We start from the raw sequence: 16,908 nt of genomic DNA on the forward strand, positions 1-16,908 counted from the left end.
TAATTTGATCCGAAATTTTTCACAGTGTAGGATGTTAAACAGGATGCTATCCTTAATGTTCGAGGGTTTAAAATATGTTAATTAATAAGAGAAGACGATTATTTAAGCTACGAAGAACATGGTAAGTTTATTCAGAGGAAGTAAGTTAAGTACATACTTTCTCAAAATAATCATGTCTTTTTAGAGATGGATTTGGAATTTTGACGCTCAAAATACTAGGAGTAGATGCCATCTGAATATACAATAGTTTAAACAGGTCCTTAGACAGAAGAGCGATTAAAAGATTTGTCTCTTTTGTGTTAATTTTAATTTTTGCGTATTTCACCGAATATCAAGAAATTGTGTGAAGAATAAATTGTGTGAACAATCTAAAAAAAATTGATATTCAATTATAAAACTCGTTTATACAAAGATAAATCCATGTTAAAAATATCATTACAGGATCCTGTTCAGGGCATGTTTATTACGGGATTGTTTATAAATGTAATGTGTATAACTATATTCCATGCTTTTCTGTATAATAAAATATTTTGATTGGTATGTACAGCTTTAAGTTTTATCATGCAGCTTCGAGTAGTATTTTTAAGAAAAATCGTCAAACTGGGTACTTTGTCAACTCAAAAAGCTGTATTTCTTATTCGAGTTTCAGATATTTTTTATACTGTCTTTCGATTGAAAATTCAATAAGTATTTAAATTATTTACGTCGTTTAAATAAGCATATCATTCTTTATCTTCAAGAATTACAAGTTTTCCCAAAATAACTTCCATTATTATTATAACCCTTGCTGCAAGCCATATCCAATAAAAATTAAATAATAAAAATTTTGTATCCTCATACCCCCCCCCCTCCGAAAACGACATTAGGTCGCGAAGGGATTTCACTTCTGAGAATATTACTATAAGTATTAATCCTACTTTTTATAAAATAGAATATTAGGAATTAATTCTAATCCGTAATCTCAGTATGCATTCTTGGGATTTTTCTACGTAAAATTTTGTTTCTCGAATTTTGGTCCTTCTAACAATGTGCATTAACGAGATTTTATTTGGCGAATTTTTTTAAACACCATTGAGAAATGTATCGCCATGTTATGTTTTTTTTTAAAAATTTTGCTATTAATATGCATAGTAAATTTATGGAAAATTTTCTAAAAAGAATTTGAGAATTGTTTGCATACAAAAATAATACTATGACAACACAAAATGTTCCTTTTAAATAAGTCTTAGAAATATATTATTTTTTAAAGTATTCCGCAATTTAAAAAAAAATTATTTCGATTATTATGTTTTGTAAATAAAAGATTAGGGAATTATATATACTTTTGTAATGTTTTCACGTGCTACAAGTAACATTGTTGCGTTTTTTAATGGAATTTATCTCAAATCAATTGTTTTTTTTAAAAAAGAGGAAAATAATCAAACAGAAAATTTTTGTAACAAATCTTCCAATGTTTCGTTCGAGTTTTTCAGGCAGTTCAGTAGTTTGAAACTAGACAAGACTGACTGAAGAGAAACAAGACTGAGTTGTCTTGTCATAAAGACTGAATTGCTATAGTTTTGATTTTTATTGTTCTTTGATCCAATGTAAATAAATGATGAGACACTATGTAACGTAATAGAATACATGGGTTCTTCAAAACTTTGTAAAACAAAGATGACTCAAGCAGTATTTCGAGCTGAGTATTGAGCTATGCACGATCTATGATTTTCTTCTTTGTCGCCATTTTTCCTTTTGAAAAAAAGAAGAGTTTGTTCTCAGTTGAGAATTTCTATTTTTCTATTAAAAGCGTTTTGTTGTTAAGCACTGAAATAAAACTATAGATGAAGTCATGCCATATCTCTTTAAGTTGTGATACTACAACTTTAACATCATTGAAACATTCTTTTTGTTAAATTTAAGATGCTCATTACAATAAAGAAAAATTGTTGTTATAGAAAAGGGGAAATCAAAAACGTTTTAGAGAATTAAGAATTCACTTGTAAGTGCTCTGATAAGGTGATAAGTGATAATTCAAAAGCGCTCTTGTATGCAATGAAAATTAAGTCTTATACTGTAAAAACAGTGGTGTAATACCTAAAAGAGTTCGTTGAAAAACTCTAAAAATTGCGTGAATGATTACCTCATTTCAAGTTAATACCGAATCAAACATTCTTATACACATCAAAGAGCATAGTTAAAGCTTAACGTCAATAATTGATCTTTGTAAATTTGACGAATAATTGGTGTATATTTAAACTAAATTCTGGTATGAAATGATGGTAAGGCAGTTTTAAATGCATAACAATTGCTTTTGGACCATTATTAGAAGTTTTAAAGGCGAATAATCAAGAACATTTACGAGATATTAACAATATGGCGGTTTGTTTACATGAAGTGTATCATGTGAGTTTCTCTGGTCGGAATGAGTTGACAAACTGGTCATAGCCTAATTAATAACAAGTAAGTTTCGATCATATTTACTAGTTTATCAAGAATTATCATTATGGTTGATTATTTGTCAAGTAATTCCAATCTTCTAGTCGGAATTATTTGACATGATAGTGCATGGATGATCTGACATAAAATGCAAGGATATTTTTAAAATAAAGATATTTATGTACAAGTAAGATTGACATAAATCTGTCATCTGTATAAAGTAATATTATAATATTTAACTTCTATTCGTTTCGATTTTGTTTTCGAATTCATAGAAATATTCTGTCTGTGCTGGGTGTATGTTTTATTAACAAACTAATTTTATCTTAAGAAGCATTGTATATATAAATCTTGCTTTATATTGAATCATAAATGTAACTCTACTGATTTGTGTATATAATGCTTTATTGTAGTTATATATTTTAGTGCAACTGAATTGCAAACGTGGTGGCGGCTACTTTTCATAAAGTAGTGCAAAAGAACATTCCATGCGTTTCACTGCACCAGGAACTATATTTGGTATTGGTGCAGTGAAATACTTAGTGAAACACCACTTCGGTGTATAGCAGTAGCAGCCACTTTTAGTGCTCAGATACTCGAAGAATATTTTTCATTGTAGTTACGTTCCCTAGAATTCTTGTGTTATAGTGACATTTTATTCAGTCGTTACAGCTTTAGAATCTAATACGTAGCATATGCTCTTACTTAAACTGATAATTTAGGCAAAGACAATAAAATTTACTCTGTTTAAATTAAAAAGTTTTAATTTATTAATCTTATTAAATTTTGTAACGATGGAATATCTTTCTCGCTGCTGATGCGTTTAAATAAGGCAGTTGACTACGCTTAAAATTTCCGGGATAGCATATTGAATTGATTATTATATTACATAACCTGTCTTATAAGAAGCAATAATTGTAAAACCTCAAAAAAACAAATTTAAAACAGGCGAATTTTTAAGCAGTTAAACATTTAAAAAGTGGCATACCATAGTTAATGTCGTCTGATTAAAGAAACTATGACTTCACATTTAACCATTGTTTAGTTTTAACTAAACAAACTTTTAATAAAACTGACTAAATGAGATTTAACGATGATCTTCTCAAAATGAATCTTTGTTAGCATAATAAAGTGAATAAATGATTCCAACTGGAATGCTTACTCTCTTTGCACATTGGAGTGGGTAGAATCCATTCTCCGTAATGACATTCAGTTACATTAGGTCCCACTAGCTGATATCCGTCCTTGCATAAAAAAAGAGCTTTCATTCCATGATCTGTTTTAGGTGCTATCACTAGACCATGTTTCGGTTTCTCAGGCAGTACACGACATCTTGCTGCAAAATACAAAAGATTGGCAAATGCATGATTGAGGTTATTATAAATATTACGAAATTAACGGTACACAATGTTATGATGTCATCTGCTATTCATTGGAACGTAACTTCATTATTAATTTAACTTAACTGAGAATATGATTCCTTTAATATACAAATGATCGAGGATTTTAAGATACAGTGAACTTCAGCTCCTACCCTGTTTTTGCCTTTTATTAAATCTTATCCGTTTCTCGATAGACAAAAAATAATAAAAAAAAAAAAAAAAAAAAAAAAAAAAAAAAAATCCCAAAAGGAAAAGCTAGGTAAAAAACATCGTAAAAAGTCCAGGAATAAAGTACCGCTAAAGTAAGTTTTTAAGAATGGGATAAAATTTCTTAATTAGTTCTAAAATTGTTGTAGATTTAATTTATTTTCTTTTTTTAATGGCGGGCACTTGGAACTATTGTCCATTGGCCACAGAAAGTACCAGAACTGCTAACTCTCTTTTAGTTACTCAGTGGGCACCTGTGGCGAAGTCACGGCGGTGGAGCAGCGTCGCCCACGTCACACTACCACAACCCGTTTATAGGGCGGGTCACATTCACACACAAAGGAGAAAGGACATAGAACACAGATAGAGAGAAAGAAACATCCATGCCTTGCCCGGGATTCGAACCCAGAACCTTTCTGATCCAAGGACAGTTCCCTGCCCCCTACATAAGCCGGTCGGCCATTTCAACAATTATACTTATTGTATTGTGATATAATAATATACAAATAATTCTTTTTCAACTAGTTATTTTCTAAAAATAAAATTTAAATTGAAACACTATTGTGATTTTCGTGAATATTTCTAATTTATCAAAAGATTGAGCTCCTGAAAGACTTTTTTAACTGGTTTATTACTTATAACACTTCTATTATATATTATATAATTGCATTGAAAATATAAAAATTTCCTTGCAGTTAAATTCAAATTAATCTTCGCATACTAATTAATTTAAAAAAAAAGTATTTGATATTTTGGATAATCATTTAATTACATTAAGTTCGAGTTCAAAGGTCCGAATTAAATCGTACTCTAAATTTATGTAATAAATATAAAGACGTTATTTTTTCTGCAAGGCGAAAAACATTCTGGTAAAATTATTAAACTGTATGGTAATAGCATTTTCGAAAAAAATATATATAATTTTAGAAATAAATTAATATATACGGTATTTAAACCATTACTTTTGCAATTATTCCGTTCATATGCTGGAATTTTCCTGGTTGGAAATTTACTGGAATTTTGAGCTTTTAAAATCATAGTTCTAAATATCACACATTTAGAAATATATCATACGGAAAAAATTTAACCAAATGAATGGTTTTTGTATCATGATCTAAGGTATCATGATAAAACTGAAACATACATAACATGTTTGGAAAATTAAACATATTCGTAAAATTAACAAATTTATAAAATTATTTCTGATTTTTAAAAAATATAGAATCTATTTAAAAATGAAAATAGATTAATAATTTATATAAAACGTATAATGTGTATTCAAAATGTTCAAAAAAGGGGCATCATTTTTTTCCAGAAAAATCCTATAGTTTAGACTTTTCTTTGCAGATACTGGCTTAAAAATGCCTTTACTGACACTATTCTAAACATATTTTAAATTAAAGAGCTGCTCGAAAAATCCTTGCAATGCAAAAGTTTTGATAGTTTTGATTAAAAGTTCATTTAATAAATGTAGTTAATAGAAATACCAGTCAAAGAATTTATCGAACTTTATCCTGCAAATAACATTCCATAATGAGACGTTCAAAAATTCAGCAATTGTAATTTACTTGGGAAGTGTTGTATTTTTCCGTCTGCAAAAAAATTTTTGAGATTCCATTCATAATTTTTCCCATCTTTTAATTTACGAAATATTTTTATCCCTTTGTCCTTAATTTGAATTCTCTGTAATTACTGACATTGTTAAGATTTTTATTCATGAATATCAAAACTAGAAATATACGAAATTTGATTCCGTAAACTTTCAGTTCTTTGAGTGTTTCTCAAATAACTTGAATTAAGCATGAAATGATATTTGAAATCTTATGTCCAGTTTGGATAAACTAAAACAAAATTTGAAAAATATATTGAATTACATTTTGCAAAAAAATCTTTAAATTACTTTTTAAAAGCAGCAAGTTTGCAACGTGCAATGATCGGCTTTAAATTTTGAGCAGTAATCAGTTTCATTAAGTAACTAGTTTAAGCAAATTTTCAATAGAAAGTGATGTTTTCTCGATGATTCTACACATTCTTAAGAAAAATTTCACAAATAGTGCTAGTTGCCACAAAAGTTACAGACAAAAAATAATTTAGACAAGAAGCAAGAAATGTAAATGTGAGGCTTGCTGCGTTCTTCTGAAGAAAACGAAGATTTTATTCTTAGCAAGTTTCAAATTACATCACAAATACATCACCAGAATACATCACCAGACAAGCAAAATACATCACCAGAGGTTAATGAGAATCTTCAAAACGAATTTTTTGTTTTATGTCAGACCATTCTGACACCTTTACACTAACATCACTTCACGTTGTTGCTATATCTGAGCCACAATGTTGCTACATATGTTGGCAAAATTTTGTTTATTAATTTTTCCGCTCAGCATCACTGCCAATTACAACTTTGAAACCAATTCTGTGTGGATAACACCTAGTTTCCTGAGTCGAATACAGTAAATCGAAAATTTCTATCCCGTTCATTTTTTTAAATTGATTTCTTAAATTTCCGGTCAATTTGCAACATTTGGTATTCAATGTAATTTCACTTGATTTTCCATTTGTTTTTCCAATTTCTTAAAAGTTTGTATCCATATAAACGCCTGTACATTTTAAGGATTTAAATATTTTATTTATCACTTTTTTACTATAATTTTGCTAGTCCCTTTTTAACTCCCCGATTTTGTGGAAATGAGTTTAATCAGTTAAAGGTAAATAAAAATTAATCTAAGTACTTGAAGTAACTAATTTTTTGATTCAAAATTTCATTCAAAATATCTTTTTGCTTATTTAATAGCTTCTAGATCTTTTGAATAAATTTTTTCATGCAAAACGTAAAACTATCAATAAAAAGAGCAACTTCATATAAAAAAGTCAACAAGTAGTGAGTCGGAGTCAATAAAGGAAAAAAAAATGTCAAAATCTAACAAATCTGAACTTGTAATTAAAGGTAATTACCATTTATTTTATTTTTTGAGGCAAAAAATTTATCATAAATGATAAAAAAATATTGTGTAACTTTATTTGTTTTTAATAGTCTTACATAAAATCTAAGAATTAGTTTTAATTAGGCTAGGTAAGCTCATTTTTTAAGTATAAAATTTGGATTACTCGATTTTAAACTTATTTTTTTTCAACTTCGTCCAATTAATTCCGCAAATAATAAACATAAGGGATTAGGTCATGCTGAGTTGAGTTTTCTCTTAAGTAGCTCGTGAACAGAGAGGGACTACAAAGAGTATTGTTTCTTTTTTATACTTCGCTAATAAAGAAAATACTGCAAATACTCTGAAATTCTCTTTTCCTTTAAGAAAACATAAGATTACTCAAACAAGGTAAAATGAAAAGAAAAAAGTGAAAGGTTATTCTGTTCTTTATTTGCCCCATTTTGGCGAAATAAACATAAAAAAAGTGTAGCTAATTACGCTTCTCGCACCATTATCACGTCATGGAAAAACCAGAATAAGCCGTTTTTTAGTGTAAAAGAGAACACATATTTGATGTTGGTACAAAAAGCAGCCGCAAAAAAGTGATTTTCTGACTTTTTTGATGGTCAATTATTTTTTAATTATTCAACTTTTCCTTATTACATTGCCAACAGTGGTGGTTTAGAAGCACCAAGACCCTACGCTAATTATTCTAATTAGAGCTAATTAAAGAGGAGCACCATTCGCCCGCCCTCTTTTAGAACGTGCTATTTTAATGATCGTTTGCTGAGCCATGTCACACAACTGCACGAGAGAATGAAATTTAATTACGGTGTGAGCATTGTCTGCAAGATTTAAGGAGTTTTAAGGGATCAGAATGTTTAGTAATCAAGCCCCCAGCAAAATGTTGAATGTTTTGTACATTCGTAGTAGTTGAAGCATGTGGTTTTACTTGCATACTTTGGCTCAAAATGAGCAATTTCGGCTTACTTTCAGAAAGGAAAGATTTTTTCTCTCTCCTTTTTCGTTTTAAAATTAACCCTAATGGCGTTACGCTTGAATTATTTGTTAAGAATTCATTCGTTAATTGAGTGTGACTAGGATTTCAAATGAATTAATGAAAAGAGAATAATTGCCTGAATGTTATAGAGACATAAGTGAAATGAAGTAAGTCAAGCTGCTGAAGTTACTTATTTGAATGTATAACTATGTTGAAAGTATGCTGAAAAATCAATTTTGTTTCCCTCCTTTGCTTTTTGTCTAATCAATTTTAAATCTAAACAATTTTAATATTTTTAAATGCTCATAAGTTATAAAACTTTTAAATTTTTTTAGTTTTCAGTCTTCATACGATTTTAATTACGATTCGGCTAATCCATTTAATTCATACGATTTAAATGGATTAGCCGAAAAAATATGAGAAAATTGATACGCTTGTTATAGAAACAGTCTTCTATATTTTAATTCACACAATAAAACTTAGGGGAGAGTGGGGTCAATTGTAACAGGGTACGATTGTAACAGAGCAAAAATTTCGAGTGTCGGATTCTAGATTTGGTTCCTAGGTGGCGCACAAGGTGTATTTAATAAATCTACATGTACACCCCTGCTGGCAACTTTTTTTATGTAATTTTGAAAGAGTTACATCACAAAAGATATTTTCACGCAACGTAAGTACTTTTTTTGGTATTAGAATATTATATTGTAACAAAGTAATTTTGTTTAAACAAGCTACTGGTGACGATATTAGATGTAAGTGGACACTTTAATTAACATTTCAATAAAAAAAAAGTTAAGTTTTGCTAATTAACTAGCATTGTTTTTAACAAATGAAGCTGAAATGGCGTCTTGGGGACAATTGTAACAATAAGTAAAGGGACGATTGTAACAGCTGAAAATAAATAATCTTATGTTTACAAACCATTACTTAACTCTTTAAGAACCACCAATAGTTTCCTATATCATTTATATTATGTTGCATGTGCATTATTTTATTTGTCACCTTTCACAGCATAAATTAAAATTTTTAACCCCTTAAAGTTAAAAGTTTAACCCTTTAGGTCTCTGCTCATTATTATTTTTACTCCTAAAATATCACTGCTATTTTGATCAATAAAAAAATATATCACAATTATGATAATATGTATAATTAACTATGTTTTAGTTGAATTTATGAACTGTTACAATTGACCCCGTAAGTGGGGACAATTATAACAAGTGCACGACTGTCAAAAATTGTTAATAACTAATATAATAACATTTAAAATAAGGTATTTTTTTTTTTTTCTAGTAGAGGATAGTCTACTTTACGTGTCTGTCAATTAATACTAATAATATATTGGATTTTTTGTTAGTTAAAAATAGTTAAGTAAAAAATGTTACAATTGACTCAACTCTCCCCTAATATTTTGCATTAAATGGCTTATTATTATTGAAATTACATAAGTAATATTACTCAGTTTATGAGCTATTGTTTTTAATGGGATTTAAAGAGAGTACAAACTAAGTCAAATCCCCATATTTGATAGCATTAATAAAATTTAAAATACGTGATTAAATTGTCTAATGATCATTACAAGTCATAAATGTGTCTAAAAAGAACTATCAAGTGTTTATTTATTGATGAAAACCAGAAATCATTTAGTTAGAACCAGTAAATAGAACAAGAAGAAAAATGATTTTGTTATTCCTTTTTTGTTCGCCTTTTGATTTTCTTTTAATATAAATATGTATGACTTCATGTTTTTTTCATATTATTGCCTCTTTACAATTTTTTTTGATATGAATGCCTGTTTAAATTCCCTTTTATTGTGATGACTTAAGCCTTTTTCAAAAATTAATTTGTAAAAAAGTAAGATAATAGTATTCTAAGTGCAGAAAGTACCGATGGCACAGAAGAGGAGAAATTGAAAAAAAAATTCATTATAAAAATTAAATGATATCACTCAGGATTTCATCTTGATTTTACATTCAAATAGTTTATAGGCAAAAACAACGTACATCACTAAACCATGGTCAAACACGTAGCCCTGTTTTCGTGGCTCAATCTTTTAACTGGCATTGTAGGAATTTTACGTAATTTTGACCCCAGTCAGTCAGACGACGTGGACAGCGCCTGATCTAGCACCCCTCTCTCCAAACTTAACCACGGTAACTAACAAATTTTTACTGCAAGTGATTTAATGTGCACCTTGCTACGTATTCACGCTGTTTGCTTAGTCGGCTGCCAGGATCGGACTCATGAACTCTAGCTCACCACCAGCGATTGCTCCTCCAGGGTGCTCGGTAGAAGTATCATGTTACAGCATGATGTCCATTAGCTAATTAAATGTGTCAATGTAAAAAATAGCGTGGGTCAAACCTCTATGTTTCCTATGCATAATGTAATAATTATTTTAAATTAAATTGATTAAAATTTCTTTATTGTTGCTTCCTAAAATCCTGTTATTTTTTGCATTCACCCATATTTAATTTGTCGAAGTTTATGAAATGCATTAAAATGTGATGTCACCAAGATAAATAATGATACAAAATTTACTTTTCTCTATTATCATATTTTAGATATTAATCTTATGAAACTTCATTCAATTATCTTTCTTAAAGTGTTTAAATTAAAATAAATATTTATTTCATCCTATAAAATATAAACTACCCTCTTCAAATTATTAAAGAATGTTTGAAGAGATTTGCTTTTAAATATCCATATTTCACTTTTCTTAATGAGCTGCTTTAGTTGAGTTTGCTTCGGAAGATCGTAAAAATTTTAAAGCGGCGTATCAAGTAAAGAGTTGATACGTTGAAATTTATTATACACACTTGCTCAAAAGCTTTAAATTTGAGATGCGAAAACTTTGAGCTAAAAATTATCGGGACACAAAGCTTTAAAGTTTAGAAAGTGATTGGCCTTTATGGTAGACGTCACGTTCTCAGCTGAGAGTTTGAAGTTCTTAAGATTAAGCTTTGAAAGAGTTTGAACTCTTTATAAGAGTAATGATTTAAATCGTGTGTATCTTTTAAACTTTTATGACCTACGAATAAGAATTATGATGACTTAAGTTTATAATAATAATTTTGCGAACCTATCATTTGAATCTATGAAACTGAATCATGAATAAGATTAAGTTTGTGAATAAAATTAGAGTCTTTAAAGACTTCTATTTCTTTTTTAAAAAAAGAAACAAATCTCTTAAATTTTATTGTCTAAAAATTATGATTTTTCTATGTAGTAAAAATTATTGAATTGATTAAATTAGAAGAAGAATTTATCCGATCAAAAAAAATGAAAAAGATATTAAAATCCAAATCCTCAACTTATGTTTTGAAATAAGTGCATTTAGAACTTCGTAATATTTTAAGAATTTATCGAAGCTTTGGATTAGGATAGGGAAATTTTCAGTGCATAAAACTGTTTCCATTCTTTATCATGAAAAAAATATCGCTACAAGATTCGTATGTAGAAATGCTGGAATAAAATGAATTCGCTTATTGCATTGAAATTATAAAGGAAGAAAACCTTAAAATATTTTGGCTTGATTTCAAAAAGTTATTATTTAGCCGTAAACAAAACCGTAGTTGCCATAAAAGTGATTTTTCTTAAATGATATGAATTATTTAGACAATTGATTTATTCTTTCAAAAATGGAATTTTTCTATGTCTTAGATGATTTAAGGTCTTAAAATTATTTTCCTTTTCATAAAGAAAAGAACATCAAAAAACGATAAAGATATTTAAAAATTTATCAATTTGCAATGATTTTTAAAATATGATTTAAGGAGCAGAATAAATGAAAACTTCTTAATAAGTCATTTGGATTCTTTTCGTAATCAAATATTTTTTATTCAATTTTCATGGAACGTATATATTTATCAAATTGATTAAATACAAGCTTAAATGTTTGTTTATCACTGATGAGTATCCCTACTATGTTATTCACTGTTTAAAAACCATTTGTAAGTTCAATTTTAAAAAAAATAGTCAGAAAAATTGGAATGATGAAAAAAAAATTGAAAATTTGACCTGCAATGTCAAAAAGACGTACTAACTCATACTAATTAACATAGTTTGTTTGAATTCTCTAAAAGTACCTGGAATAAGAAATATAAACAAAAGAGTCTGTTTTATATATAAACTAATCTTTTATATATGAAATATTTTAATTTATTTTAACTCAGTATTTTCCAAATAATAAAACTCTTTTCTTGTCAAATCGGTAAAGAATTTTCTTAGTTAATTTGAAAGACTATCTAGAACACTCTAGGAATTATTTTAACTCATTCATGATACACTCCGCTGTGAATAATTTCATATTTTAGATTTTAAAAGAAATTACATCTCATAAAACATTACAGAATTGACTTGCCAAAAGAAGAAAAATAAAAGCAATTTTATTTGTATTGATAATTTGGAACCTACGAATAAAACAAGAATTTTATATATTGCAATAATTTAATACCTTCCATATAATTGCTAATTTAATATATTTCATATCGTCATTAATTTAATACATTTATTCGATTTTAATTTTAAAGTGCATTCCCAATTTTTTTAGTAAAAACTTTCCCCATCAGTGTTTATTTGTATACTAAACAGTTAATCTGCTTTTCATTTTCTAATTTTCTACGTAGAAAATAATTTCTGGTATACATTTGTTTTCAAATGTTTCCAAGAATTATTTTTTATTTGATAATTCTAGCAAAAATTCTGAAATTAAAACTACATACTTTTTAAATGCAAAATTCAGTTTTAAGGTATATTTTAATCCTGATTTAGAAATAATTAACCTCGCACAAGATGTTTTGAGCTTTATCATTTAAAAATTCAGATTATCATCAAAATAGTTTCCCATCCTTTTATGTCTATTGAGCCAAATGATAACAGTCCCACTTGAAATCACCCTCTATTTTTATAGTGTCCATCGACAATTAAATGGCCTCGTGTGCCTTCGAAACTGCATCCGCAAGCCTACCCCAACACCTAAGGACTCTCCACTGAGTAGAAAATTGAAAACCCTCATCCGAGGATTAAAATCTGATACTGAAATTCCTGAATTGGACAAATATCTAAAAAAATTTGGACTTTTTCCCGAAAAAATTATCCAACTCAAGAAGAGAAGCGGACAGGGCCTCAGGCCCCTCCCACTTCTCCTGATCATCCAATCAGAATCCAGATCCAGCAGAAACATCTTTAATATAAGTTCTATGCTAGAGAGAGAAGTACAGATCGAGCGTTTTCGAGGGGGACGTTTTCAAATACAGTGCTACAGATGCCAAAAATTCGGACATACCCATCGTAGTTGTACAGCTGATCCCGCCTTCCTAAAGTGTGCTAAAGCCCATTACTCGTACGAATGTACGAAGTCTATCTCCGAACCGGCGATCTGTGTTAACTGCAACGGTGAGCACCCAGTCTGTTTTTCGGGCTGTGGTGCAAGACCCAGGAAAGTGCCCGAAGGAAAAAAGACAGTTCCCAAGAAAATAACTGATTCTGCAAGTCGTTTTTCACGACTTTTTTCTGAGATGAAAGAACTCTTAAAAGATGAAGAGCTTGTAAAGCTTCTTCGTTCCTTGCTACCAGAGACTCAGACCTAGACGACCGGCCAACCACGAGCCAGCATCCAGGAGACCACGCCTCCCCAGCTTTTTGTTTTTTGTAATCGCAGCTTGCTGTGATTTTTTCTCTTTTTTTTACAGATTCTTCCTCTCCCTGGAGCTGAAAAGTGTCTGAACCAACATCATCTATCTATCCCACATCCGATGAATCGGTTAAAGCCGCTACGCGGCTGTGTACCGAGCTGAAGTAAATTTCTAACGTTCTACATCATTACTGTAGAGGATCTCACGAAGTTCTGAAGCCAGTGGCACCATACCCAGTTGTAAAACATATGGGGTAAGGGCTGGGCACTGGAGAATATGATCCGGGGTAAGTTGGATATCGGTGCAGTTCTTGCAGGGAATATAAGTTCTTATTTTGTCTGGAAGAATTTGCATCCCTTTAAAGTGGTTTGTTCTTAGTCTTGTAATTGTTGATGCTAAGATTCTGGAACAATCAAAGTCAGTAATGTGGGATTTCCTGAAGGAATGGGGCTGAAGTCTGCGTCTTGCAACTGTATTTTCTGTTGTATATAGTTCACCCGCTCTCTACAGATATCAGATTGGCCTTAACTGATTGTTATTCTTATATCATTTCATACATATCGAAATTGTTGAACTGTTCCTATGCTTTTTGAGTGCTAAATATTTAATTTAAGGAAAAGCTTGCAACCAATGATAACCACATCAATCATAAGCATGCGGGCTGGTGCATACAGTGATAATCTGAGTTTACAACTATGAATATTAAGCTCCGTCGTAGCCTTGTATTTTTTACTCAACCCAAAAGACAAGGGAATTCCCAGATCAAGCATTGGGGCAGACTAGCTTAAGTGGAAGACTCTTTGAGGAAAATCATCGCCCACAGTTACCTAGGTGGTGAAGGGACTCTTGCTCTTGATCCGACTACCACTGACGCCAGCACTTTGGTCTGCGCGAAATTCGTATTGACCAGCCTGAAACTCGGACCCGGTTACCTCTTTGAGAGGCAAGTGCACCTCTGAGTCATCGCGGTTCAGTTCTAATCCAATAAAAAGATCTGCGAGGTCTATTGTAATCATTTCCCTATCTTGGTGACAGGGTTTCGTAAATAAAATGTTTCGAAGAATTTTTAATCACTCTCCAATTGCTTGTATTTGTACGAAAATTAATTTGAATGTTTGTACCTATCGTTTAGCAGCGAAATGAAAAAATCCTTTATTTTTGAATTCAACTTTTTTTGAATATTGATTTTCGGTTGATCAGAAATTTATCTTCCTGTAATTTCTATATCTTCTAATATTCTTATGGAGTTAAGCTATTTATTCATTAACTGAATATGAAATAGTCCAATTATCTAGTGATCTTCAAACAAAAGCTACTTCTTACCAGGAACACATACTGGGACATGTGTCCATGTACCATTACTGCAAACTACAGGTGTGGCGTTGAGAATGACATCATAGCGAGGTTCACATGTGATATTCATTTCATAACCGTGGGGAACTTTAGAACCAGGCACATAATCAGTAAAATTTCCATGCTCCATTTCAGGCACAATGCATGGTGCTGAAAAAGAAAGAAAGGAAATGAAACAACTTTATTTTGTCCAAAGGCACATATAATGTACGTATGGACATATATGTGTTTGTTAAACATTGGGGATGTATTATATTTTTTAAAATAGTTAATTTATTATAAATTGAAATATGATTACTGTATTTTTAGTTGCTAGAATTACTCAAGAGGGTGAGTGAATTATACTGTAAAAAAATTCAAGATCAAATTACGGTATAAAGAACCGTCATGTCTTTTTTCTCAGCGAAATATTTAACAGTCTGAATTATTTTTGTGAACGTATTTAAAGAAAGATATACTAATACAATTAATGATTTCAGCAGTAATACAATTAAAAAGATAGTAATGATTATATTTATTTCGAATAGGTTTAGATGAAATATAAATTAAATATTTAAATGATAGAAAATCTGTTATCACTATTCTTGAATGACAGTATGTTATAGTTTTTACATTAGAAACCATTTTAAATTCATTGAAAGTATTTTTTTTTTAATTCCTGAAAATGCTTACAGAGATTATACGAAAGGAAAAAAAAACTTAAAAATTTTAAACTTAATAACAGTAAGATTTTAAAAATAGCTAACACACATCTGGAAAAATGCAATTATCGATCAGATAATATATTCTTAACTAAAAACCAATTTTAATTCTTAATTGTTTTAATAACTCTCGAGACAAAACGAAAAAAATAAATATCAGTGGCACAAACAGTTACATTAATCATTTAAATTTTCAGAGTTTATTTTCTACTAATTTATTGTTGTCTACTTTAGTGAGCAGAACAAATTCCCTTAGTACTGAAAACTGTCATCATTTTACCGTGGAACAGTTAAATGTCAACAAGCTTGTTTGAAGTGTTGCTCTCGGGCGGGCAAACTCAGCTCACTCAATTAGTATTGACTGTTGAAGAGGAAACAGATGTAAGTCATTGTAGCATTTCAATTGTTTCAGATTTGAAAGCAATTTATTTTTCTTCTGAAAGTTCAAGCACGTATTTTATATGCAGCGCATGAGTTAAAAAAGATTCTTTTTTAATGCTTTAACACTTGTTTCCTTTTTAAATTTAGGTAAAATTTAAATAAAGTATTGCATTTTTATTCTTTTATTTCAGGATATATATATTTTTTTTAATTTAATGAGATTTCAACTTTGTAGCTCATTGGGATAACGTGTCAATTGACATTTTGACTCAAGGAATAGATAATACCCGGTAGAACAGAAGGTTTGAAAATTAAATTTTTTCTATGCAGCTTTTAAAAAATCGTTTTGCAGTCAGCTTGCCATTATTAGCAAAACGTGCAAGTTGCTTTTCATTTAATTTTCCAAATGCCCTTTAACATGTTTTAACCCGTTACCTCTATTTGACTTATTATTATACGATATGATATTTTATTTACCCTGTTTTGGACGTAATATTACGTTCCAGTTAAGTCCTGCTATTCTACGCTATTCAGCATCCTGCTATTTTATGAGTGTTTACACTCATAAAATAGCACGATGCTATTGAGTGTGAGTGTTTGTCTCAGATAAGTGTTTCCTACTGAGTGTTTACACTCAGCTCAGTGTTTCCTGCCGAGTGTTTACACTCAGTCAAATCGAAGATAATGAAATAAGTTTAGCTATAATTTTTGCAGCTAAGTTTAGTAAACTAATGTTAACATTTGTTTTTAATTAAATGTATTTATTTGTTATTATCATACATAAAATTAGAAATATATGTTTAAATTTTGTTTTTGTATTTAAAATATAAAGCTAAATTTTATCGTAATAGAAAATTTTTAATCTAAATTTGAAAAGTATAATAATATACAGGAAGAAAACATTATTAT

At 29.7% G+C, this 16,908-nt stretch overlaps 1 protein-coding gene across 3 annotated transcripts in view; it reads right to left on the reverse strand.

The window, feature by feature from the left end:
* The window catches only part of LOC107441765 (sushi, von Willebrand factor type A, EGF and pentraxin domain-containing protein 1), a 411,941-nt gene that overhangs the window by 125,885 nt on the left and 269,148 nt on the right, over positions 1-16,908 (reverse strand). For all 3 annotated transcript variants that reach the window (XM_016055134.4, XM_071179755.1, XM_071179756.1), the window contains exons 8-9: positions 14,888-15,067; positions 3,581-3,754 (exon numbers count right to left, since the gene is read on the reverse strand). In XM_016055134.4, coding sequence (XP_015910620.3) covers positions 3,581-3,754; positions 14,888-15,067 — 354 coding nt within the window. The remainder of the gene's footprint in view (positions 1-3,580; positions 3,755-14,887; positions 15,068-16,908) is intronic.

Source organism: Parasteatoda tepidariorum, chromosome 4 (genome assembly GCF_043381705.1).
Source record: "Parasteatoda tepidariorum isolate YZ-2023 chromosome 4, CAS_Ptep_4.0, whole genome shotgun sequence".
NCBI lineage: Eukaryota > Metazoa > Arthropoda > Arachnida > Araneae > Theridiidae > Parasteatoda > Parasteatoda tepidariorum.